Source organism: Trematomus bernacchii, unplaced genomic scaffold, assembly GCF_902827165.1.
Source record: "Trematomus bernacchii unplaced genomic scaffold, fTreBer1.1, whole genome shotgun sequence".
NCBI lineage: Eukaryota > Metazoa > Chordata > Actinopteri > Perciformes > Nototheniidae > Trematomus > Trematomus bernacchii.
Window position 1 is genome coordinate 5,151,511 of NW_022987705.1, and position 23,513 is coordinate 5,175,023.

At 41.8% G+C, this 23,513-nt stretch overlaps 1 protein-coding gene and 14 non-coding genes across 15 annotated transcripts in view; 1 reads left to right on the forward strand and 14 right to left on the reverse strand.

Annotated features, from left to right (window-relative positions):
• The window catches only part of LOC117490224 (cilia- and flagella-associated protein 54-like), a 43,067-nt gene that overhangs the window by 9,476 nt on the left and 10,078 nt on the right, over nt 1-23,513 (forward strand). Inside the window, 33 exon segments of the mRNA XM_034139850.1 lie at nt 59-247; nt 1,205-1,323; nt 1,418-1,565; nt 1,780-1,935; nt 2,043-2,165; nt 2,432-2,554; nt 2,732-2,849; nt 3,131-3,220; nt 3,587-3,713; nt 4,252-4,357; nt 4,616-4,707; nt 4,795-4,992; nt 5,275-5,444; nt 5,531-5,682; nt 5,772-5,978; nt 6,218-6,417; nt 7,603-7,738; nt 7,977-8,091; nt 8,774-8,935; nt 9,026-9,229; nt 9,500-9,587; nt 9,698-9,883; nt 9,982-10,039; nt 10,706-10,891; nt 10,976-11,062; nt 11,168-11,287; nt 11,463-11,510; nt 11,884-12,025; nt 12,568-12,725; nt 12,866-13,020; nt 13,261-13,384; nt 13,711-13,870; nt 14,237-14,394. Coding sequence (XP_033995741.1) covers nt 59-247; nt 1,205-1,323; nt 1,418-1,565; nt 1,780-1,935; nt 2,043-2,165; nt 2,432-2,554; nt 2,732-2,849; nt 3,131-3,220; nt 3,587-3,713; nt 4,252-4,357; nt 4,616-4,707; nt 4,795-4,992; nt 5,275-5,444; nt 5,531-5,682; nt 5,772-5,978; nt 6,218-6,417; nt 7,603-7,738; nt 7,977-8,091; nt 8,774-8,935; nt 9,026-9,229; nt 9,500-9,587; nt 9,698-9,883; nt 9,982-10,039; nt 10,706-10,891; nt 10,976-11,062; nt 11,168-11,287; nt 11,463-11,510; nt 11,884-12,025; nt 12,568-12,725; nt 12,866-13,020; nt 13,261-13,384; nt 13,711-13,870; nt 14,237-14,394 — 4,605 coding nt within the window.
• Nucleotides 14,611-14,682, reverse strand: trnac-gca. The gene has a single exon. It is a non-coding gene; the product is annotated as a tRNA-Cys (tRNA).
• Nucleotides 15,589-15,661, reverse strand: trnar-acg. Its single transcript has one exon. It is a non-coding gene; the product is annotated as a tRNA-Arg (tRNA).
• On the reverse strand, nt 16,016-16,087 carry trnac-gca. Its single transcript has one exon. It is a non-coding gene; the product is annotated as a tRNA-Cys (tRNA).
• Nucleotides 17,852-17,924, reverse strand: trnar-acg. Its single transcript has one exon. It is a non-coding gene; the product is annotated as a tRNA-Arg (tRNA).
• On the reverse strand, nt 18,261-18,332 carry trnac-gca. Its single transcript has one exon. It is a non-coding gene; the product is annotated as a tRNA-Cys (tRNA).
• trnar-acg lies at nt 18,687-18,759 on the reverse strand. The gene has a single exon. It is a non-coding gene; the product is annotated as a tRNA-Arg (tRNA).
• Nucleotides 19,623-19,694, reverse strand: trnac-gca. The gene has a single exon. It is a non-coding gene; the product is annotated as a tRNA-Cys (tRNA).
• trnar-acg lies at nt 20,412-20,484 on the reverse strand. Its single transcript has one exon. It is a non-coding gene; the product is annotated as a tRNA-Arg (tRNA).
• On the reverse strand, nt 20,822-20,893 carry trnac-gca. Its single transcript has one exon. It is a non-coding gene; the product is annotated as a tRNA-Cys (tRNA).
• Nucleotides 21,247-21,319, reverse strand: trnar-acg. The gene has a single exon. It is a non-coding gene; the product is annotated as a tRNA-Arg (tRNA).
• Nucleotides 21,662-21,733, reverse strand: trnac-gca. Its single transcript has one exon. It is a non-coding gene; the product is annotated as a tRNA-Cys (tRNA).
• Nucleotides 22,452-22,524, reverse strand: trnar-acg. Its single transcript has one exon. It is a non-coding gene; the product is annotated as a tRNA-Arg (tRNA).
• trnac-gca lies at nt 22,861-22,932 on the reverse strand. Its single transcript has one exon. It is a non-coding gene; the product is annotated as a tRNA-Cys (tRNA).
• On the reverse strand, nt 23,287-23,359 carry trnar-acg. The gene has a single exon. It is a non-coding gene; the product is annotated as a tRNA-Arg (tRNA).

The window sequence follows — 23,513 nt, forward strand, 5'->3', positions numbered from 1 at the left end:
CATGTTTTCAACTTCTATGATCTAGTGTGTGCCCATAATGTTAAGTCTGTTATTTCAGGTACCATCAGTATCTGGGGAGAGCGTGCTGAGGGTTGAGGGGCTGCAGCAAAATCAGAAGTATGTGTTTGCAGTAGCAGCCTACGACAGCCAGGGAAAGCTCATGGGTAACAGCATAGGAGATTCAACATTTCCACTGCTGGCGTCCTTGCCGGTACCATTGCTCTCTACTTTGGCTCACTTGGCACAGGTATGCTAGGTTCCCAATTTATCAATTTACATTCCTCATTACTTGCTTTTTCCAGGTGCTTTTTCTTGTACTACAAAAACTCCTAGTGAAGAATAGCAGAGCCCTTGTCCAAAAGTTCACCCTAACACAAACTAGGGATCTCCAATCCCTTTTTTTAACAGGAGAAAACTAACAAAACATTACATCTAAAGGCATTGATGATGTCATTCTTCATACTGTATAACCTTCCTATACATTTTGTTAAGTTAAAAAAAACTGAATTTTATTTGACGTTTCTCAGGGAATTTCACATTTTGACGGACAAGTTGTTCAGCACCAATACATTGGAATGGAAACTCTTCTTTACATGCTGCTTTATTTGGGTGTCGGTTTGAGAGCCAGTAGGTGTTTTTATGATTAACCCTGAATCATACACACCAGCACGTGCACTCCGCTCTGCATCAGCCAAACGGCTCGCTGCACCCGGCACCGCACTGCGAGGGGGACCCAATCAGCAAAAACACGTCGGTTTGCTATCCTGGCTCCAAAATGGTGGAATGAGCTCCCCATTGACATCAGGACAGCAGAAAGCTTACACATCTTCCGGCGCAGACTGAAAACTCATCTCTTTCGTCTCCACTTCGAGCAATACAATTACTAACAAAGCACTTATATACTAACAAAGGACTGGCTTATCTAAAGCCAGTTGAGTAGCACTTGAAATGTTTTGGCTCTATGAAACCTGATGTATTTATATGATTCTGTTTTCTTCAAGTTTGTATCTTCTTGGTCGAATGTACTTATTGTAAGTCGCTTTGGATAAAAGTGTCAGCTAAATGCAATGTAATGTAATGTAATCACACAGTTGCTGATCATTGTTAGGATTTCAGCCCATGCCAAACTGATGGATACCCTAACACTGTTTCCCACAGAGCCAGAGAACAAGCAGGATTATGGATTTTTTCACTCCTTCCTCAGGTTGCATTTCAAACGAATCAGTATGATGTTGCAAAGAGAGCCTGCAGAGAACTGTGGATCCACTATACGGACCCCGACTCTGGAGCCCACAGCACACAGGAAAGACTTGCCATGACAGGGTGAGAAAGGACACATGTCCCCACAGCTCAAGCCAAAGTACGCTGTTACATTTGTTAATCTCCTTTCGCTCTTTCTCCATTCACCATACTGAAGGCTGCGTGTCCAGACCCTGCTACTGTCCTCTCCTCACCTGTGTCAGCTGTTCCTCACTTCCATCTTCATTGAGACGGAGATAAACATTCAGCAGGGATCGCTAAATTGTGACTCATTTAGTGAAAGTGGAACGTTTATCTGGGAACAGGTAAAAGACATTAATCTGGAAAGAGATGTATGCAAGTACAATATAGTGTGTATTTATTTTCCAAATTGAATTACACAAGGAGACAACAATTAGTATGATAGTAATCATTGTTAGCAATATCACAATGTGAAAGTATATGTTGTTTTTTCGCTTGTATTGATGTGACAGGTTCTGAAGGAACATGGATATAAATAAATGATGTGTGTGTATGCAGGAAGCCCGACTGGCAGAGTGTGAGCGAATGCTGGTGGCCATGGACCTGGCCATGTGGTTGAACGACAGCTGCTTTGCCGTGCAAGCTGCAGTCAGCTGTTATGGCCTGTTAGCACCAATGATCTTCCATCAGATCACTTGCGACCAAGTAGTTCAGGTCTGCAATACCTCGTCCATAGAAGTCTATAATCTGTAACATAATACAAACTGTAAAAAGTTAATAAGAATGTGTGTAAAAGCATGTGTCTGTGCTTTGATGTGCAGGTGTTGAACAAATGCTTGATAGTTCTGGAGGAGAATTCAGGACTCTTTAAACAAAAAGGGACTGGAAACACATCAGAGTCATTTATGCACATGATAGCGTGCATCACCTACTACCTGTCCAAGGTGTGTCTGCAAGTTTTAACATTATCTCTTTATGTGTGTTTACACAATAAAATGTTCTGCATGCTGAACCTTTAACATAAATATACCCACACTTAAAGTTAACCTTTTCAAGATGTGTTGAGGCGTTTTTTGCCATGATTGTAGTGTAAAGATACTTCACTATTTTTATTTTAGTAGTCACACTCATCCACCTTGACACCTTGATATCCCAAATGTTAACTAACCAGGAGCCTTGCACAACATAATGTCTATTCCTCCCTGGCCAGGCATTACGTGTGCTCAGAGAGCATCACATGGCTTCTGTGGTGATGGACTGTGGTCGCAGGCTGCTCCAAGAGGTCTACGAAGCCCAGCTGCAGATCAGTGGACTTACCAATAAAGCTCTGGGTGTAAGGATATAAACAAATTGTGACTGACACATAATCAAGCCCAACTCTTAAAATGACTTAACATCATTCAAATAATTAAAATGATTACCCTATATATGTACATATTCTTAAAAAAATACAATTTTTTGCTGATAAACGGTTATACCTTTTCATAAATGAAGTGGTTTGTGTGTGTAGAAAAAGGCAGATCATGCTGCAATCAAGGCTGAAATGAAGATAGGTCTTCAACTGAAGGCTCTGTATCAGAAAAACAAGAAAGAATGCCCATCTGAAGCAGCTCTCACAGAACACAATGGTAACACACACACAGATACAAATATCATTCATTTAAAAGAAAGTGTGTATTGTGAAAAAAATGTGGTATGTTGCCAGGGCCTGCTATTCAATAAGTAATAACAGCTTTGATACAGTTACTGTAGGAAAATAAATGTTTTCTAACCCTATTTAAAAAAAGCTAACGTTGGCAATTTGTCAATTTTCTAATAGTTCTGCTACCAATTACATCACTTTGCGAAGCATAATAGAAGATATTACAGTTTCTCTTAAGCTATACAGTACATTGTACATTTTCTGCAGACATTGCAAGCCCACTGACTGGCTGTGAGGATCCCACCATATTGTATGATCTGATCTCTAACAGCCCCTTAAAGGAAGCTTATCTGGACGGTAAGTTGCACATACTCAGATCATTTTGTAATGAATATTTAATCTTGTTCATTGACATATATCTTGGTGTGTGTGTGTGTGTGTGTGTGTGTGTGTGTGTGTGTGTGTGTGTGTGTGTGTGTGTGTGTGTGTGTGTGTGTGTGTGTGTGTGTGTGTGTGTGTGTGTGTGTGTGTGTGTGTGTGTGTGTGTGTGTGTGTGTGTGTGTGTGTGTGTGTGTGTGTGTGTGTGTGTGTGTGTGTGTGTGTGTGTGTGTGTGTGTGTGTGTGTGTGTGTGTGTGTGTGTGTGTGTGTGTGTGTGTGTGTGTGTGTGTGTGTGTGTGTGTGTGTGTGTGTGTGTGTGTGTGTGTGTGTGTGTGTTTCTATAGTGATGAAGCTCAGACGCAAGGTGTATTTTATTGAGTTTGCGGCACTTCTTCTCCAGAGAACCATGGAAGAAGGCCAACCAGACCTTGTTCTGAAGTGGGGTCAAAGCATGTTTCAATTTCTTAACAGGTGTGCTTTTACGATTTACCTCTCTGTTGTGACAAAAGGGTATGTTAAAGATTTCAGCTTTAAGTTCATTTAGGGATGCTCCGATCGATCGGCTGTCAGGAGAGGGAGAGAGGAAAAGAGAGCGCTTCCGCTCATTTCTCCCGTGTTATTATCCAAAGTTAATGTAAACTTGAATAATGTACTTAATTTGAATGTAATAATTATGTTGGTTGTTGTTTGTGGAAGCGCCAGTGAATGAGCCCCATTAACTGAGTTTTAAACATCACTTTAAATGGAAGATCCCCATAGGCCCACTCGATCGGATCGGCGATCGGTATCGGCCGATACTGATTCCGGCGATCGGCCCCAAAACTGGCGATCGGAGCATCCCTAAATTCATTATCATCGTTTCATTTCATAACCAAATTAACACGGTTATATTTAAAACATCAAACAATGCATTTCTGTCAATTTCTGTATGGACCACCCTGCACTTTTTTACTGGTAGCTGTTTTTTCCTTTTCTGTTAAAGCCTCATGATTGTTTCTCTCTTTGTCAGGCGTGAGGGGGTGATGATGGGACTGTCCTCAAAATGTTTGGAGGGAAACAGTCCGAGCCGAAGAGGAAATAGTGCTCAGGCTCCGAAAGCAAATGAACCATCACAGGTGAAAATGATGTGCACACAAATATCCAACACACACAAGTAAATACACAAGGACATACAATATTCTGAACATCTTTGCAATAAAAAGACTAATGCCACGTTATATTCTAAGTGACTTTCGGATTTAGATAGAGCTACTTTCATTGGAAAATAGTTGGCAAGACTGTAGAAGACACACTGCATTTAATGTTTGAACGTTTTGTGCCATAATTCAAAATCTTAGTCTTAAATGTATGTATCTTAACCCCAATTGCTGTAGCAGAACAAGAACACACCTTCACACAATAATGCAAGAAAGAAACTAAAGCAGACAATGCCACAGAGCATGCTTCAGAGAGTGAAAACTAACAGGTAACATCTGTCTGTGTTTGTTTGATTTTATATCAAGTATGGGTTCACATAACCGCTTGAATTGGAAGTCTATCCATGTGTTTGTAGGGATATGCAGGCTGTGGAGAACCTGCTAGCCATGATGTCGTCTGCGGTGCAACGCCAGAAGAAGCAGTTTCAGCTGAGGAACATGTGCTGTGAGGAGAGAGTGTGGAAGTCTCACCTCAACCACATCATGGCTCAGGCACATTTAGCTCAGCTTTACCAGGGCCTGGACACGCTGCATGGAGGAGCCCTGCAGAACAGGTCCGCTCACCTGATTTCAGCTACATAACCTTTTCTATCTTCCGTTTCATCAGTAACATTAACTAGCTCCAGGTTGCTACAATTACATGTTAACTGAGAGGCATACTTTTGCTTATTGACTCAAAGCATGATTGCATCTACTTTGGGAAACTTGTAGTCTTGCTTTTAGTATCAGTAGTCAGATATTGTAATATTTGTGGTCACTATTGCCCTGTTTAATGTTTGCAAACCTAATTGCCTTTAATCCCGTTAAGATTATGTTCTGCATGCCTCTTGTTTCAGCTACGGGCAGTTTGATCCCTTGTGTTTCTCTCTCGCTTACTCTGGTTTCCTGATGTGGAGAAACTCGCAGCGACAACAGTCTTCTCATCATGAGAGTCTCATAGAGAGAGAATCCTCTCACTCCTCCAAGGAATATGTGGCTGCACACAAAGAGAGAAATAAAAAGGAGGGTGAGTAACACTCTTTGAAAAATAAGAAGGAAAGCTATCAACTGGTTTGTGTTTCAGCACGTATCCTAATCTTTTCTCTCTAGCAGTCAGAGGTGCTGACTCTGTTTCAGAGGAGAGTTGTAAGGAGGGAGAGGACTCCTCTCAAACTGTGGAAAAGCTGATGGAGACACAGAGACGCACCGCTGCCTTGGTGCTGGATTCACTTAACAAAGCTGCTTTACATTTACGAAGGGCCATGGTACTGCACATACATACATGGAAATTCTCTCAAACACAAGTATATAATCCAGGTATTGTGTTTAATGTGTCTATCTTTAATATTTCCAGGTGTTGGCCCATCGTGGCAGCCACTGGACTACTCTGCAGTGTGTGTGTCAGACTCTGTGGGATCAAAGCTGCCGTATCACTTTCCTAGTGCATAGTGCTGCTCAGCTTGACCTACCTTCCCCCCTCCAGGACCAGCTGAACACCACCTTCACCCCACTGCTGCTGCTGGCTACTGACCTTATCATGGACATGCTGAACAGACTTGGGGTAAGGGTCACAAACAGCTATATATCCCATGTTCATTTATGGGCATGGAACAAGGCTTTGATTTTTGGGTCTTGATTTTGGGCTTGGAATTTCTTTGAATGTAATGTTTAGGAACATGTTGGAAGTCTGGTACTGATGGTCACTATTATCACTACAGTGTGCATCTTCTCATCTGAGCAAAAGCACAAAAACAGCTACAAAGTGAACATGACTTTCATCTTGATCTTCATCCCTACTAGCTGTGGAGTGCGTATGACAGGGACTTGACTGAGGATGAACTGGAGTCCAGTCTCCACTTCTCAGCCCCGCTGGATAACAGAACTCAGGCGGACCTGCGTTGGGTTCGCACCCTGGTGCTGCACACTCTGGAGCGTCTCCATGACAGTGGCCAATGGGAAAGCCTGGCCCACTTTGCCTTAGTTTTTAACAACTACACGCGGTGAGTAAGACAATTATTTCCTCCAAAGAAAAGTCCATATTACACAAATAAATCTAAAAGTGAAGCTAAGATTGAATAAGTAATTATTTTGTATAGTAAAATCAACAGAGGGCTAAATAAATAGTAAAATATAGCGAAAGGTTATTATTAGGGATGCTCCGATCGCCAATTTTGACAGCCCGTCAGTATCCGTCTCATGCAGCTCACTGATCCAGTAATGAGTGACCCGACAGTGAAGAATACATATATTTATAACTAGTTTAGCTTGTTCCAGAGGTAGATAAAATAGCTAAGTGTGTTAGGTCTAACTCTTAGTGTGTGTTTTGCTCCGCTCACCTGTCCGTCACAGCGGGTGTACATTTTCAACTAACAGGGACTCCCCTGGTTGGTAATAGACGAGTCGGGATCGCGGAGAAATGCTCTCCGCAAACCCATTCTCACAGCGTCCTCGAGACACAGCCGACCTTAAAGGTTTAAAGCCAGCCTCATGTTAGGTCATGTCATGTCAAGATACTTTAACCTTTTACTTACTCAATATCAAGCCACACTTATTGTTTTTACTTCGGCTGTGAGTGTTTGTGTATGCTCAGGATGAGTTTCGCGCTGTGCCGCTGTATCGCCGACCACACCAGTAAGCCAGCTCAGTGAGCAGCAAGCCTCGCAACGTCCCGACCAATCAGAGCACACTGGGCTCACAGGGAGGGGGGGGCAGGAGCTCCAACAAGCCGTTTAGGGCAGAGAGTGAATACCGGTGAATACACATACTTTACAGAGATGCTGTATGAGAAACCAATGTGAGTTTGGAAAATTGCACAATTTAAATCTAATCTAGTATACTGTACCTCAACAATGGAATTATGATCAGTAGAAATGGCCATGACATGGGACCTTTAAAATACTGCCAGACCGGTGAAGCCATTTTGGCGAGCTTGTTTTGCCGCGCACAGAGAAAAGTGTCATGTATTTTACGTCATAATTGTACGTCATGCGATCGGCTCTCGCGATCTGCATTTTTAGAGAGCCCCGATCGATCGGCAGAGAGTGAGTATCGGCCGATATCGATCGGCGGCCGATCGATCGGAGCATCCCTAGTTATTATCATTAAAGGCAATTTGAGGATTTTCACACAAAAACGTCTCTTTTTTTTTAAAGACGGCTATATTTCTTTAAATCTGTCTTTCCCAGGGAACGTTATGCCTTGATCGTAACTCCTCTAATAGTCCTTGCTCAGAGGAAGCTACTGGAAAGGATAAGTTCCTTAAAAGGACCCGCGGTCCCTCAACCACACCATGTCAAGACCCAGAAGGCCACTGGCAAGGAGGTAGCCCAGCCCACACACATACATATGTTCCAACATTGCAGGCTTTTGTATTCCCTTGCATAATAATGTTAATTCCCTAATTATTTTATAGCGTTTCCATTTTTTGTTTGCTATACGTGAAATCTAATCTTACCGTTATCATTCAGCACCACTAGAAACATTTTCACATAATTTCACTCACAGCATTGTGTCTATTCTGTACATATGTATTTGTGTTGCTAACTTTTCTATATTTCAGGTAACATACAGAAGCTACGCAGACTCCCAGCTGCTCATAGGGTGGAGCCATCACCCTGCTCAGCAAACACCAATTCAAAAAAGACTCACAAACTCAAGTCCTCGAGACCTTAAAGGTTTAAAGCCAGCCTCATGTTAGGTCATGTCATGTCAAGATACTTTAACAATATAAACAATTGCTTGTAGTATGTTATAACATTGCCTGTTCAAATATTAGGTTCAACTTAAAGGTGGGGTAGGTAATTCACTTCAGAAACACTTTTTGTTATATTCCATGGAATGCTCTTAACATCCCGATAGCAATGAATAAATTAAATGCTTTGACAATAAATACATACAAATATTTCATCAGTGGAAGCCGTGGTGCTGTAAAAAGCACGACCAATTATTTTCACCGGCCCGGCTAAAATAACTGGATGGCCTACCTGCCTGTCAGCCTTCCATCTGTGCACAAACTTATCTCGTGCCCTCATTGGTCATGTGCGCGTTCGTGTGTGTTGGAGGAGGGGCTCTGTAAGGAAGTGTGAAGGAAGGGGCAGATTGTTTTCGGCTGCGTACTTTCAAATTCTAGCGCACTCGAGCTGGTTTATCCATTCTTACCTACCCTACCTTTAATATTATTGCTTTCAACTTAACTGATATAGTTATTTGAAATTTGATGACATACTTCATTTAATTAAAGTCAACATTTCAACAATTGAAATTGTATTAATAAACCTTGACATTTGAGTGATTCAAAATTGCCAACATTTTACACAGAGCAGGAAATGATGAATGCATATATGTTCTGTGTCTAAGGTGCAGAGATACAGCAGTCCATGTCCCTTGTGTGCGTCCCTCTGGATGTAGAGGACACACTGAGCTGTTTCCGTCAAGCCCTCGAGAAAAGACCACACTGTCTTCAGGTCTTCCAGCATAGTCGCTCCTTACTGCTGCAGCTCCTTGCATACACAAAGCCCTGTGAGTTAATTGCTGAATGATTGGACATGCAGTACATAGTCACGCAACAACTGTTTGAAACCCCTCACTGTTTTGTTCGTGTCTCTCCAGGCTTTACGGCACAGTTGCAGCAGTGTCAGAGCAGAACTCTCAGCCATTCTACAAGCCTGGTTGATTTCATTCCTAAGCCGTCTCCAGACATACAACCTTGCGACCTGACCGAGGAGGACTACAGTTCCCCAAATGCTCTCTACAGCCTCCCCATCAGCCCTGACCACATGCCCACAGTCTGTGCTGCATACTCCGCCTCCATTAGTAAGAGCGCAAAATACGTTGACTTTAATTAAATGTATTATGTCACCAGATTTCACATAACTGTATTAGGTTAGTTAAAGGCAATAATATTAACTTTAAATAAAAAAATATTAGGTTCAACTTAATATAATTGCTTTCAACTAACCTAATACATTTATGTGGAACCTGTTGATACAATACATTTCATTAAAGTCAATGTTTAATTGTTTCAGTGTGTCAGGGTCCTAAAAGTCTAACCTTCATCCCCATCTCGATCCAACTTCTCTCCAGAGTATCTCCAGGCCAACAATCATGAATCCCTCAGAGTTCTGGCGCTGCATGAAATGGGAAACCTACAGTTCTACAATGGAAACACACGGTAACAATCTGCTGGGTTGTGTATTGTATGCTTTTACCAAAGTATGTAAGTTTCATGATAGTCCTTTCATTCTCGTGATAATTTCCCTCCTGCCTGTGTTTTATCTCCAGGGCAGCACACGCATACTGGAGTAAAGCTGTAGACTGTGCCTTACAGAGCTCTGGTGCTGTAGAGAAATGGGATGGCGTGTCAGTTCAGGGTGGCTCCCTGCAGCAAACCCTGAACCAGGCTGGCATTTGGGGATGTCTACAGGCTGCTGTGCTAACTGCTAAGATTGCACAGTATGTCTCATGAGTGTCATCATTGGTTAAATGTGTTTGTGTGTTGCAAGAATATATCTGTAACATATTCCATCTTCTGAGCGATGTGTTTTGATCTACAGGTACATCTTAAGTGCTGCTGATATCAGCCAGCGTACGAATTGCTGTCTCATGTCTGCACACCTCTTTAAGGTAATAATTCCAGAGGATGTACTTTCTGTTCAGTTTCTTACAGTCATTATTACAGTCATTATTTGTCCATCTTTGTTTCTTGTTTAATTTGCTCTATAACTGCACTGTTAGTGTACATTTGTATTATTATTGTTATTATAATTGTTGCTGTAGTGAATCTTTTGTAACCCTGGCACAGAAATTTCCTTCGGGATAAATAAAGTTGTATCTTATTTCTAAGGTTGATTATCTCTCTAAAAAGTCGACTTTTTTGAAATCCTGAGAAAAAATCTAAAAGGTCGAAATTCTAAGAAAAAATCGAAAAAGTTGAAATTCTAAGAAAAAGTTGAAATTCTGATAAAAAATCGAAAAAGGTCGACATTCTAAGAAAGATTGAAAAAGTAGAAATTCTGAGAAAAAGTGGACATTCTTAGAAATATTCGAATAGAAGATCCTTAATGTTCTATTAATATAAAGTGAGGTCCAGTTACTAGTTACTCTTTAAAACAGCTGGTAGTTATGGGTACTTTTTACTTAAGTACATTTCGAAGCCAATACTTCTTTACTTTTACCTGAGTAAAGAAGTTTAGTCAGTACTTCTACTTTTACCAGAGTATTTTTAAACACGAGTATCTGTACTTCTACTTGAGTAAAGGATGTGTGTACATGTGTGACCTACCTCCCTAGTGTGTGCTGTGTTGCTCCCTGGCTCAGCCCCAGGCCGACATCCAGTACGCCTTTCACAGCATCGGAGAGGAACTGCTCCCTGGAGCGGACCTTTTCTCTGAGCCTCACAGGGTTCCCCTCGGCTCCACTGTAACCAGCCTAAACTTCCTCTGCCACTGGCTCTACACCACAGGCTACTACATCACGGTACACAAACAAACACTGACTGTCTATCCTCATTTAGAATTGCTGTTCTCAAAACAGTGACTTCAATTTGGTTTCTAATTTCAGCTTCTGCCCATACTAGCCCTTTACCTTCATTTTGTTGGGTCTGTGTGCAGAGATGTCCAGCGCACTATTGAGGGCAAAATACTAAAGGTCAGCATTATTGTTGTCCTCTCTACTTACATATTGATGTTTATTTATAATGTGTTCTTGTAATGGTTGTGATAGAGTTCTCAGTCTGGGTTTGTGTTTCTGCAGATGCGTGCCCTAACTCAACTGTGTCTGTTCACTGAAGCTGTAAATGAGGCAGCTCAGATCACACAAGGAACCGGGATCCTTCTGCCTCATACACACTTTATAACCAAAGACAATCTCCAAGTAAAAACACACACTCTGCCTCTGTGCCTTTTCTCTTTATCATTTTGTTAGTGTGGCTTCTCTGTATCATATTTTATGTATACTTTTACTTACTTGTGTTAATACGACCTTCCAAAAATATGTCTTTATATGTGCCATTGTTTTATAGAAATTTGAAATTGTGCTCATTTTGCAGCTTGTGAAGACGTTCTACAGCAACAAGTCTCTCCTGGACAATTCTGAGGTACTTTTTACGTGGGATTTCTTTAGTTTTCTGAAGTATTTAGAAGTGAAAATAAGACATAAGATAAGAAGAATGGTATCATAAATCATGATTTAAATGAATAACCATTGTCACAGTTTGCATGGTCCAGGTGCAAATTCCTCTCTTTATATAATATAACATCGCAACCTTTGGTCTTCCTGACATATTAGAAAACAGCGGTCCAAATAAGCCAAACACACTCATATAGAACAAAAAAGAAACATACAATCTTACATACCCTTCTAGCAGTTGTAAGCATATGTATATCAACCTGTTATCTGTCACTCTGTTCCTTTCTCAAAGATATATTCGAGAAATTACCAAATTTGTTTGCTTTTTGTTTTTGGGTTAGGCTTTGGAGGAATTCATAAACTGTGAATTTACTCCAGAGATCAGCACGCTGTATGGATCCACATTGTGCCTCAGATTCAAACTTGCTCGCACTCAACTAGTCCTGGCACTCAGTGACACCGTGCATGGCCCTCCTGCTCCAGGTCTGCGAGCACGACTACTTTCTCCTGTCTGTTATCTATTTTGAAATTATTATTGGGATCATGTCAAATGTCACACTGGATTGCATTGAAATCAGTTAGTTTCATTTCAACTTAAAGGTGGGGTAGGTAATTCACTTCAGAAACACTTTTTGTTATATTCCAAGGAATGCTCTTAACATCCCGATAGCAATGAATACATTAAATGCTTTGACAATAAATACATAAAAAAATGTCATCTGTGGAAGCCGTGGCGCTGTAAAAAGCACGACCAATCATCTGAGCCGGCCCGGCTAAAATAACTGGATGGCCTACCTGCCTGTCAGCCTTCCATCTCGTGCACAAACTTATCTCGTGCCCTCATTGGTCATGTGCGCGTTCGTGTGTGTTGGAGGAGGGGCTCTGTAAGGAAGTCTGAAGGAAGGGGCAGATTTTTTTCGGCTGTGTACTTTCAAATTCTAGCGCACTCGAGCTGGTTTCTCCATTCTTACCTACCCTACCTTTTAAGGACAGCTTTTTATGCAAACAAGGCAAATGTTTTTCAGACGCTGTTGAAGGAGAAGCTTGTGCCAGCATAACAGTGAACTCAAAACACCATGAAGAGGACAGACTGGACACTGAGGACTCCAGTCTGAAGACAGAAGAGCCAAAAGTGTTGACCTTTGATTTCAAAAAGGAAAAGCTAACTTCAGAAACGATGAAGGTAAGACTTCAGGTTTTTGTCACCTAATGTTATTTCAGCTTTGAGTTGTTTTATTCTTGGCAACTTACCCTAAATATGGAGCTATTTTTTTTTAGCATTTTGTGTGAACTTACTCATATTTGTATTCTTCTCTGTTGTAGTTCCTTTTGCTAGAAGTAGCGTCTTCCTGGTTGCACTCCATCTCACAGCAACTGAGCTCTCTGTCCTGTAGCGAAATGGAGATCCTGGAGCTCACGATGGAGTCCAAACTTCTGAAGGCCAGCCTGTACCTGCAGCAAGGCAATGCTGCAGATAGGTATGTTGTGGGCTGTGTGTGCTCACATGCTTATGTGTGTATTTCCTGGCTTAAGGAAGATTTGAATCTAGAATCTTCTGGTCCGTAGTCAGACGCATCATCCGTTGCTCAACTAGCCTTGTAAAATGTATTAAAGAATCTGCTTCAGAAGTAAAAGTAGGTAAAAATAAAGTAAGTGGAAGCCACAACAAAGGAGCAGTATTTCCTGACTGTCCTAACCATTTTAATGTACTCTTCCAGTTCTGAGGTGGCAATTTCCTCCTTTATGCTGCTGCTGACGTCTCCTGTAATCCTGAAAGGAATCGAACCTGGCTCTCAGAAACCTGCGTCTGACAGACTGCACACCAGGACTGGGAGTGAACGGGTATTGTGTTTATAAAAATGAGTTGCAGAATCAAATCATTTCACAAAACGCAACATATGAAATCCTTATATAGGTGCGTCCCGTAAACATTACAGAGAATGAGAACATTACAACCAAAAGAAGCAATGAAACCATGAACACCATGAATGTGAATGAATGCTACCTCTAGAATTTGTTAGCAGCTACAAAGTGATAATGTAATGTTTCCTTATTTGCATGTAAAGTATGCACACAGCCAAACTGGGTCACTTCAATGGTGATTGATTTGACTTGGTGTCTGTATATGTGCTCATACTGTATGTGTGTAATATACTGTCCGTCTACAGGTTACTCAGGATTGCAGTGTTTCACACACACAGCATGCAGACTCCCCTACAGCAGTGGGGGCCAGTGAGAGAGTTGGACCCCCTCTGTGGCTGCGCTGCCGCCTGGCTCTGGTCCGCAGCCTCACGTCACACATCCCTGGCACTGCTGCCCCGTTGCCAGGTCTGTTCATGTGTTGCTCTGTACTTTGTTTTGGTGAGTCGTGTATTGCAGGCTTGGGTTAACATTACATAGATTACTTATGTCAAACTGAAAAGTGATCTTCCCTTTTATGTATTATAGTACTTGTATGAAAACTGGATAAAAGAAAAAAATCATTGGGGGACATTTTTACCTCACTTCTAACAGTTTCACTTTTGGTATGGTATATGAAGATTTAAGCATTCGAAAATTGAAATGCATGGTATTATCAACTACTTCAATTTGGGTAACTTATGTGTATAAAACTGTACTTCAATAGCTGGAGTTAGTAAGAGGAATCTGTGTGGTTATGCATATTAACATGTTGTCGGTATTGTTTTTTTCAAGGTAAAAACATCAATGAGGAGGCGTCTCGGCTGTTACAGGAGGGTCTTGATGAATGTGCACTGTGGGGAGACATTGATATTCAAGCCCTTTTGATGGTGGAAGGTGCAGAACTGAAAGCAAAGAGAGGCAAGACCGATGAAAGCATGGCTATGTTGCAGGTACAAACACACACACCTTTTTGTCATTTTCTATTTTCAAACAAAAAAAGAGAGAAAAATATAAAATGATGAAGCATGTCATTTAAACAAGTGGGTTAAACACCTATTCCAAGTACTAAAGACACTCCGATAAAAGCCACTTCACATCTTTGTTATTGGATCTCATAGCCTGACCTGAAAACATAACACATCATTTGAAAACAAGTAAAGTTAAATAGGGGGCACCCAGATTTTAACTGGGGACCTCTTGGTCTGCAGTCAAATGCTCTACCACTGAGCTATACCCCCTCTGGTGACCTGCTATCAGTTGATTATCGAGTCTCTGGGAAAATGACTCCAGGGGAAAAACATGTTTATCTGTGTGGCCACAACGCTGAGTACTAACCACTATACTGAAACTGAGGTATTTATGCAGTTGGTGAAAGCCCAGCATTAAAGGTCCCATGTCATGGCCATTTCTACTGATCATAATTCCATTGTTGAGGTATACTAAAATAGATTTATATTGTGCAATTTTCCAAAATCACATTGGTTTCTCATACAGCATCTCTGTATAGTATGTGTATTCACTCTCTGTCCTAAACGGCTTGTTGGAGCTCCTGCCCCCCCCCTCCCTATGAGCCCAGTGGCCGTCTGCAAAACACAGCGAAACCCAGCCCGAAACCAGCCCGAACACACACACACACACACCCGCAGCCTGGCTGGGAGTTTGTGTGTGTGCTCACACACCGACTCACAACCTTGCCGGGTCCCGCCGTCTCAGGGAGGAGAAATCGGCAGAGCTGCAGCTGAGAAAAGATCGAGTGTGTGTGTGTGAGGAACGTAACGTAACGGCTCCGCGGACGTAACGTAACGGCTCCACGGATTGGTCCATTTGGTCCAATGGGTCCATTTGGGTATGGGCACGTCACTGTACACAGGAAGAAAAAGAGAAATCTCCAACGAGGCGTTCTGGGGCAGCATAGACAGGTATTTTCTGTGTTAGAGTTTTATTCGCTACAGGGTGTACTTTGAGGGTTTGTGACTCTGCAGACCGTTTACATGCATAAAAACCTTCATAACACACAAGGGGACGGGTTATAGCTGGAAAAGCATGACATGGGACCTTTAACCCATAGTTCCAGATGTACAATGACTATTCATGTATATGTTGGAGAGATGTACTGTTGAAGTGATTTCCTGGCTAAAGACAACCGAGCTAGCCAGGATTTGAACCTAGAATCTTCTGATCCGTAGTCAGACGCGTTATCCGTTGCGCCACTAGCCCTGTGATTTTCCTCTGGTATCTGCGTTAACAGAATGGCCAGATAGTTTTCTGAGTTCTGTGTTGTGATAGATTGGTGGAAGACTGAATATCATATTTCCGCTCATTTAATCTACATTGTTATCTTATGTAATGACATAAGTAACTATGTCATTACATAATTCACATTACATAAAAAAAAAGTGAAGATAGAGCTAGTTAAAGCAACAACATTAAAGCTGGCATCGAAATAGGGTTGTTGCGGCAACTATTAAGAAGGCTATATGATAACGGCCCCTATGTTCATTAAGTGCTTTGTAATTGATCAGCACATCATTGCTTGTATACATATAACATTAAACACAGTACAAACTATGTAGGGGGCACCCAGATTTGAACTGGGGACCTCTTGATCTGCAGTCAAATGCTCTACCACTGAGCTATACCCCCTCTGGTGACCTGCTATCAGTTGATTATCGAGTCTCTGCGAAATGACTGCAGGGGAAAAACATGTTTATCTGTGTGGCCACAACGCTGAGTACTAACCACTATACTGAAACGGCCACAAGCGCTTCATTCTTAAGCCTCTTACACACCGAGCCGATTATCGGCGTCGATATATGTCGATAGATGTCGGGCCGTCGATGAGCGTTGTGTCGCCCTACTCAGATTGGTGTGTACTGCACCGTTGTGTCTTTTCGGCCGTGCCGACACCTTCTGCCGCCAAAGGCCGTCGGCCAAAGAAATCACTCTGATTGGCTGTTCAGCTTAGCGAATCAGTGCATGAGAAGCGAAACGGAAGTGATGGACCCAAACAAACTATTAAGAAGGAAAATCTGAGATTTCATTTAACTCCAGCTCTCGACACAGGTTTGGGAAAGCCCCATGAGCTTCTCGCTGTAGAGTGAAAATGGAACGGGCACGCTATTTGTTGTTTGTTTATATCACGCAGTCTGTTCTTCTTCTCTCGGTGTATCACGCAGTCTGTCTTCCGGTTGTTGCCTCTTTTGAATGACGAATACACACTACCGCCGCCTGCTGGTAAGGAGAGTTATTGCCACTCACGCATGCGCAGTTCGTACGTGCTACTTGGCCGTCGGCTGAAGTTTTTGCGGTGTGTTCCAGTGCGAAACATGGCCAAGACTCAGGAGACATGAGGCGACGTGAGGCGACGTGAGGCGACGTGAGGCGACGTGAGGCGACGTGAGGCGACGTGAGGAGACGTGAGGCGACGTGAGCCGACGTTCCGTCGGGACATGTTCTTTGGTGTTCTTTGGTGTCAGTTTGGTGTGTAAGGCGCTTTATAGCAGAGTTGGAACTTTGATATTGTGTGACAACATAGTTTAAAGGGTTTTGTCATTCAGCGCCGAATTTTGTTTTTGAAAAAACAGATGATTAGCAAGTCATTCTAAAAAGTCCTACAAGCTTCCATGAATGCTGGGAATGCATGACATTATAGTGTTCAGGGTTATTTATGCAGTTGGTGAAAGCCCATTAACCCATAGTACCAGATGTTCAATGACTATTCATTTATATGTTGGAGAGATGTACTGTTGAAGTGATTTCCTGGCTAAAGGGAACCGAGCTAGCCAGGATTTGAACCTAGAATCTTCTGATCCGTAGTCAGACGCGTTATCCGTTGCACAACTAGCCCTGTGAATTCACTGTGGTATCTGTGTCAACAGTATGGCAAGATGTTTTTCTGAGTTCTGTGTTATGACAGATTGGTGGAAGGAGAGTTATTGCCACTCATGCATGCGCAGTTCGTACGTGCTACTTGGCCGTCGGCTGAAGTTTTTGCGGTGTATTCCAGTGCGAAACATGGCCAAGACTCAGGAGACGTGAGGCGACGTGAGGCGACGTGAGCCGACGTTCCGTCGGGACATGTTCTTTGGTGTTCTTTGGTGTCAGTTTGGTGTGTAAGGCGCTTTATAGCAGAGTTGGAACTTTGATATTGTGTGACAACATACTTTAAAGGGTTTTGTCATTCAGCGCCGAATTTTGTTTTTGAAAAAACAGATGATTAGCAAGTCATTCTAAAATGTCCTACAAGCTTCCATGAATGCTGGGAATACATGACATTATACAGTAGGGTTCAGGGTTATTTATGCAGTTGGTGAAAGCCCATTAACCCATAGTACCAGATGTTCAATGACTTTACATGTATATGTTGGAGAGATGTACTGTTGAAGTGTTTTCCTGGCTAAAGAGAACCGAGCTAGCCAGGATTTGAACCTAGAATCTTCTGATTCGTAGTCAGACGCGTTATCCGTTGCGCCACTAGCCCTGTGAATTCACTTTGCCATCTGTGTCAACAGTATCGCAAGATGTTTTTCTGAGTTCTGTATTATGACAGATTGGTGGAAGACTGAATATTATATTTCCTCTCATTTAATCTACATTGTTTTCTTATGTGATATCATAAGTTACACTGACAAATTGCAAAAATACGTGAAGGTAAAGCAACAACATTAAAGCTGGCTTCGAAATAGGGTTGTTGCGGCAACACAGACAGTACGGTTAGCTATATGATAACAGCCCCTCTGTTCATTGAGTGCTTTGTAATTGATCTGCACATCATTGCTTGCATACATATAACATTAAACACGGGTAAAAACTAAGTAGGGGGCACCCAGATTTGAACTAGGGACCTCTTGATCTGCAGTCAAATGCTCTACCACTGAGCTATACCCCCTGTATGAAATGGTTTTCAGTTGCACATTCAGTATCTGGGAAACTATTGTAGGACAACATTTTTTTATTAACCACTATACTAAACGGCCACTTGGTTCACCGCGCACTTCATTGATCTTATAGCAGAGTTGGAATTCTGAATATTGTGACAAAAAATACTTACTTTGTCCTTCAGGGCCCAATTTTGTTTTTGAACTACAGAAGATCAGCAAGTAACACTAACAAGTCCTATAAGACTCCAAGAAAGCTGTGAATGCTTGACATTATAGAGTCCAGAGTTATTAACGCAGCTGGTGACTAATCATGACGATGTTGGAGAGACGTATTGTTGAAGTGATTTCCTTGCTAAAACATCCGAGCTAGCCAGGATTTGAACCTAGAATCTTCTGATCCGTAGTCAGACGCGTTATCCGTTGCGCCACTAGCCCTGTGATTTCCCTCTGGTATCTGCGTTAACAGTATGGCCACATGGTTTTCTGAGTTCTGTGTTGTGATAGATTGGTGGAAGACTGAATATCATATTTCCGCTCATTTAAAGGGGACCTATCATGCAAAATGCACTTTTGTACGTCTTTTATACATGAATATGTGTCCCCGGTGTTCCAGGGAACTCACCAAGTGTCAGAAAACACAACCCTCTCTATTTTCCTCCATACCCAAATCTCTAAAAAAGGGGCTGCAACGGATCTGATCAAAACTGATCCAGATTTGAACACTGTCCTGACGTCAGGACGGTGGCGCTACGGCTATTGGGCCAACTCCACCAATCAGGAGGAGACAGCCACGGCCATTGCCGTTCGAAAGCGCTGGAGACGCTGTAGTACATATGCCAGGCCTGTAGGTGGTGCTGTTCTCACTGAATCTGCCCTTGCAGAGCAGAGCTAAAAAAAAAGTGCAAATTGAGCAAAATGAGGCATGGCTAAAATGCATGATCTGTTTGGTATTTTGAAAAGAAAAAAGTATAAATATGCCTTATATAGGTATGGTCCTACACTATATTATTCAAATATAGCATGATAGGTCCACTTTAATCTACATTGTTATCTTATGTAATGACCTAAGTTACACTCACACATTAAAAAAAGAAGTGAAGATAGAGCTAGTTAAAGCAACAACATTAAAGCTGGCATCGAGAGCGAGTTAAAGCTGGCATCGAAATAGGGTTGTTGCTGTAACACAGACAGTAAGGTTAACTACATGATACGGCCCCTCTGTTCATTGAGTACTTTGTAAGTGATTTGCACTTCATTGCTTGTATACATATAACATTGAACACCGTTACAAACTGTGTAGGGGGCACCCAGAATTGAACTGGGGACCTCTTGATCTGCAGTCAAATGCTCTACCACTGAGCTATACCCCCTCTGGTGACCTGCTATCAGTTGATTATAGTGTCTCTGGGAAATCACTGCAGGGGAAAAACATGTTTATCTGTGTGGCCACAACGCTCAGTACTAACCACTATACTGAAACGGCCACAAGCGCTTCATTCTTATAGCAGAGTTGGAACTTTGATATTGTGTGACAACATATGTAGGAGCCATTTTATTGGTGTTATTGGGATGTCAGTTTATTTAATTTATATGTATAGTGCAATACTATTTTGAACACTTGGTGGCGGGGTTTAGCTGCACCGGGTGTATAAAAGTGGTCATAGGTGACAGGAAAGGACGGGACACAGGAGGAAGAGAGCATACCGATTTCACCAGCCCGGCAGATGCTCACCACAACTATTGACTGTAATTAAACCTTGGTATGTAAACGCTAAATAAAACATCATTATAAACTGCACCAAAGGACCGGAAATTCATCTGTATGTGTCTGCGTCTGGATCACTCTCCAATCCTCCTGTGAAGTAATGGCAAAAGGATATAGGACATTGGAACATTAAAATTGCCATGACAACATACTTTAAAGGATTTAACATCCTTGAATGCTGGGAATGCTTGACATTATAGGGTTCAGGGTTATTTATGCAGTTGGTGAAAGCCCATTAACCCATAGTACCAGATGTTCAATGACTTTACATGTATTTGTTGGAGAGACGTACTGTTGAAGTGATTTCCTGGCTAAAGGGAACCGAGCTAGCCAGGATTTGAACCTAGAATCTTCTGATCCGTAGTCAGACGCGTTATCCGTTGCGCCACTAGCCCTGTGAATTCCCTTTGCCATCTGTGTCAACAGTATCGCAAGATGTTTTTCTGAGTTCTGTGTTGTGACAGATTGGTGGAAGACTGAATATCATATTTCCGCTCATTTAATCTACATTGTTTTCTTATGTGATATCATAAGTTACACTGACAAATTACAAAAATAAGTGAAGGTAAAGCAACAACATTAAAGCTGGCTTTCGAAATAGGGTTGTTGCGGCAACACAGACAGTACGGTTAGCTATATGATAACAGCCCCTCTGTTCATTGAGTGCTTTGTAATTGATCCGCACATCATTGCTTGCATACATATAACATTAAACACGGGTAAAAATTAAGTAGGGGGCACCCAGATTTGAACTAGGGACCTCTTGATCTGCAGTCAAATGCTCTACCACTGAGCTATACCCCCTGTATGAAATGGTTTTCAGTTGCACATTCAGTATCTGGGAAACTATTGTAGGACAACATTTTTTATTAACCACTTTACTAAACGGCCACTTGGTTCACCGCGCACTTCATTGATCTTATAGCAGAGTTGGGATTTTGAATATTGTGACAAAAAATACTTACTTTGTCCTTCAGGGCCCAATTTTGTTTTTGAACTACAGAAGATCAGCAAGTAACACTAACAAGTCCTATAAGACTCCAAGAAAGCTGTGAATGCTTGACATTATAGAGTCCAGAGTTATTAACGCAGCTGGTGACTAATCATGACGATGTTGGAGAGACGTACTGTTGAAGTGATTTCCTTGCTAAAACATCCGAGCTAGCCAGGATTTGAACCTAGAATCTTCTGATCCGTAGTCAGACGCGTTATCCGTTGCGCCACTAGCCCTGTGATTTCCCTCTGGTATCTGCGTTAACAGTATGGCCACATGGTTTTCTGAGTTCTGTGTTGTGATAGATTGGTGGAAGACTGAATATTATATTTCCTCTCATTTAATCTACATTGTTATCTTATGTAATGACCTAAGTAACACTCACACATTAAAAAAAGAAGTGAAGATAGAGCGAGTTAAAGCAACAACATTAAAGCTGGCATCGAAATAGGGTTGTTGTTGTAACACAGACAGTAAGGTTAACTATATGATACCCCTCTGTTCATTGAGTGCTTTGTAAGTGATTTGCACTTCATTGCTTGTATACATATACCATTGAACACCGTTACAAACTGTGTAGGGGGCACCCAGATTTGAACTGGGGACCTCTTGATCTGCAGTCAAATGCTCTACCACTGAGCTATACCCCCCTCTGGTGACCTGCTATCAGTTGATTATAGTGTCTCTGGGAAATGACTGCAGGGGAAAAACATGTTTATCTGTGTGGCCACAACGCTCAGTACTAACCACTATACTGAAACGGCCACAAGCGCTTCATTCTTAGAGCAGAGTTGGAACTTTGATATTGTGTGACAACATATGTAGGAGCCATTTTATGGGTGTTGTTGGGATGTCAGTTTATTTAATTTATATGTATAGTGCAATACTATTTTGAACACTTGGTGGCGGGGTTTAGCTGCACCGGGTGTATAAAAGGGGTCATAGGTGACAGGAAAGGACGGGACACAGGAGGAAGAGAGCATACCGATTTCACCAGCCCGGCAGATGCTCACCACAACTATTGACTGTAATTAAACCTTGGTATGTAAACGCTAAATAAAACATCATTATAAACTGCACCAAAGGACCGGAAATTCATCTGTATGCGTCTGCGTCTGGATCACTCTCCAATCCTCCTGTGAAGTAATGGCAAAAGGATATAGGACATTGGAACATTAAAATTGCCATGACAACATACTTTAAAGGATTTAACATCCTTGAATGCTGGGAATGCTTGACATTATAGGGTTCAGGGTTATTTATGCAGTTGGTGAAAGCCCATTAACCCATAGTACCAGATGTTCAATGACTATTCATGTATTTGTTGGAGAGACGTACTGTTGAAGTGATTTCCTGGCTAAAGAGAACCGAGCTAGCCAGGATTTGAACCTAGAATCTTCTGATCCGTAGTCAGACGCGTTATCCGTTGCGCCACTAGCCCTGTGAATTCCCTTTGCCATCTGTGTCAACAGTATGGCAAGATGTTTTTCTGAGTTCTGTGTTGTGACAGATTGGTGGAAGACTGAATATCATATTTCCTCTCATTTAATCTACATTGTTTTCTTATGTGATATCATAAGTTACACTGACAAATTGCAAAAATAAGTGAAGGTAAAGCAACAACATTAAAGCTGGCATCGAAATAGGGTTGTTGCGGCAACACAGACAGTACGGTTAGCTATATGATAACAGCCCCTCTGTTCATTGAGTGCTTTGTAATTGATCTGCACATCATTGCTTGCATACATATAACATTAAACACGGGTAAAAACTAAGTAGGGGGCACCCAGATTTGAACTAGGGACCTCTTGATCTGCAGTCAAATGCTCTACCACTGAGCTATACCCCCTGTATTAAATGGTTTTCAGTTGCACATTCAGTATCCGGGAAACTATTGTAGGACAACATTTTTTTACTAACCACTTTACTAAACAGCCACTTAGTTCACCGCGCACTTCATTGATCTTATAGCAGAGTTGGGATTTTGAATATTGTGACAAAAAATACTTACTTTGTCCTTCAGGGCCCAATTTTGTTTTTGAACTACAGAAGATCAGCAAGTAACACTAACAAGTCCTATAAGACTCCAAGAAAGCTGTGAATGCTTGACATTATAGAGTCCAGAGTTATTAACGCAGCTGGTGACTAATCATGACGATGTTGGAGAGACGTACTGTTGAAGTGATTTCCTTGCTAAAACATCCGAGCTAGCCAGGATTTGAACCTAGAATCTTCTGATCCGTAGTCAGACGCGTTATCCGTTGCGCCACTAGCCCTGTGATTTCCCTCTGGTATCTGCGTTAACAGTATGGCCACATGGTTTTCTGAGTTCTGTGTTGTGATAGATTGGTGGAAGACTGAATATTATATTTCCTCTCATTTAATCTACATTGTTATCTTATGTAATGACCTAAGTAACACTCACACATT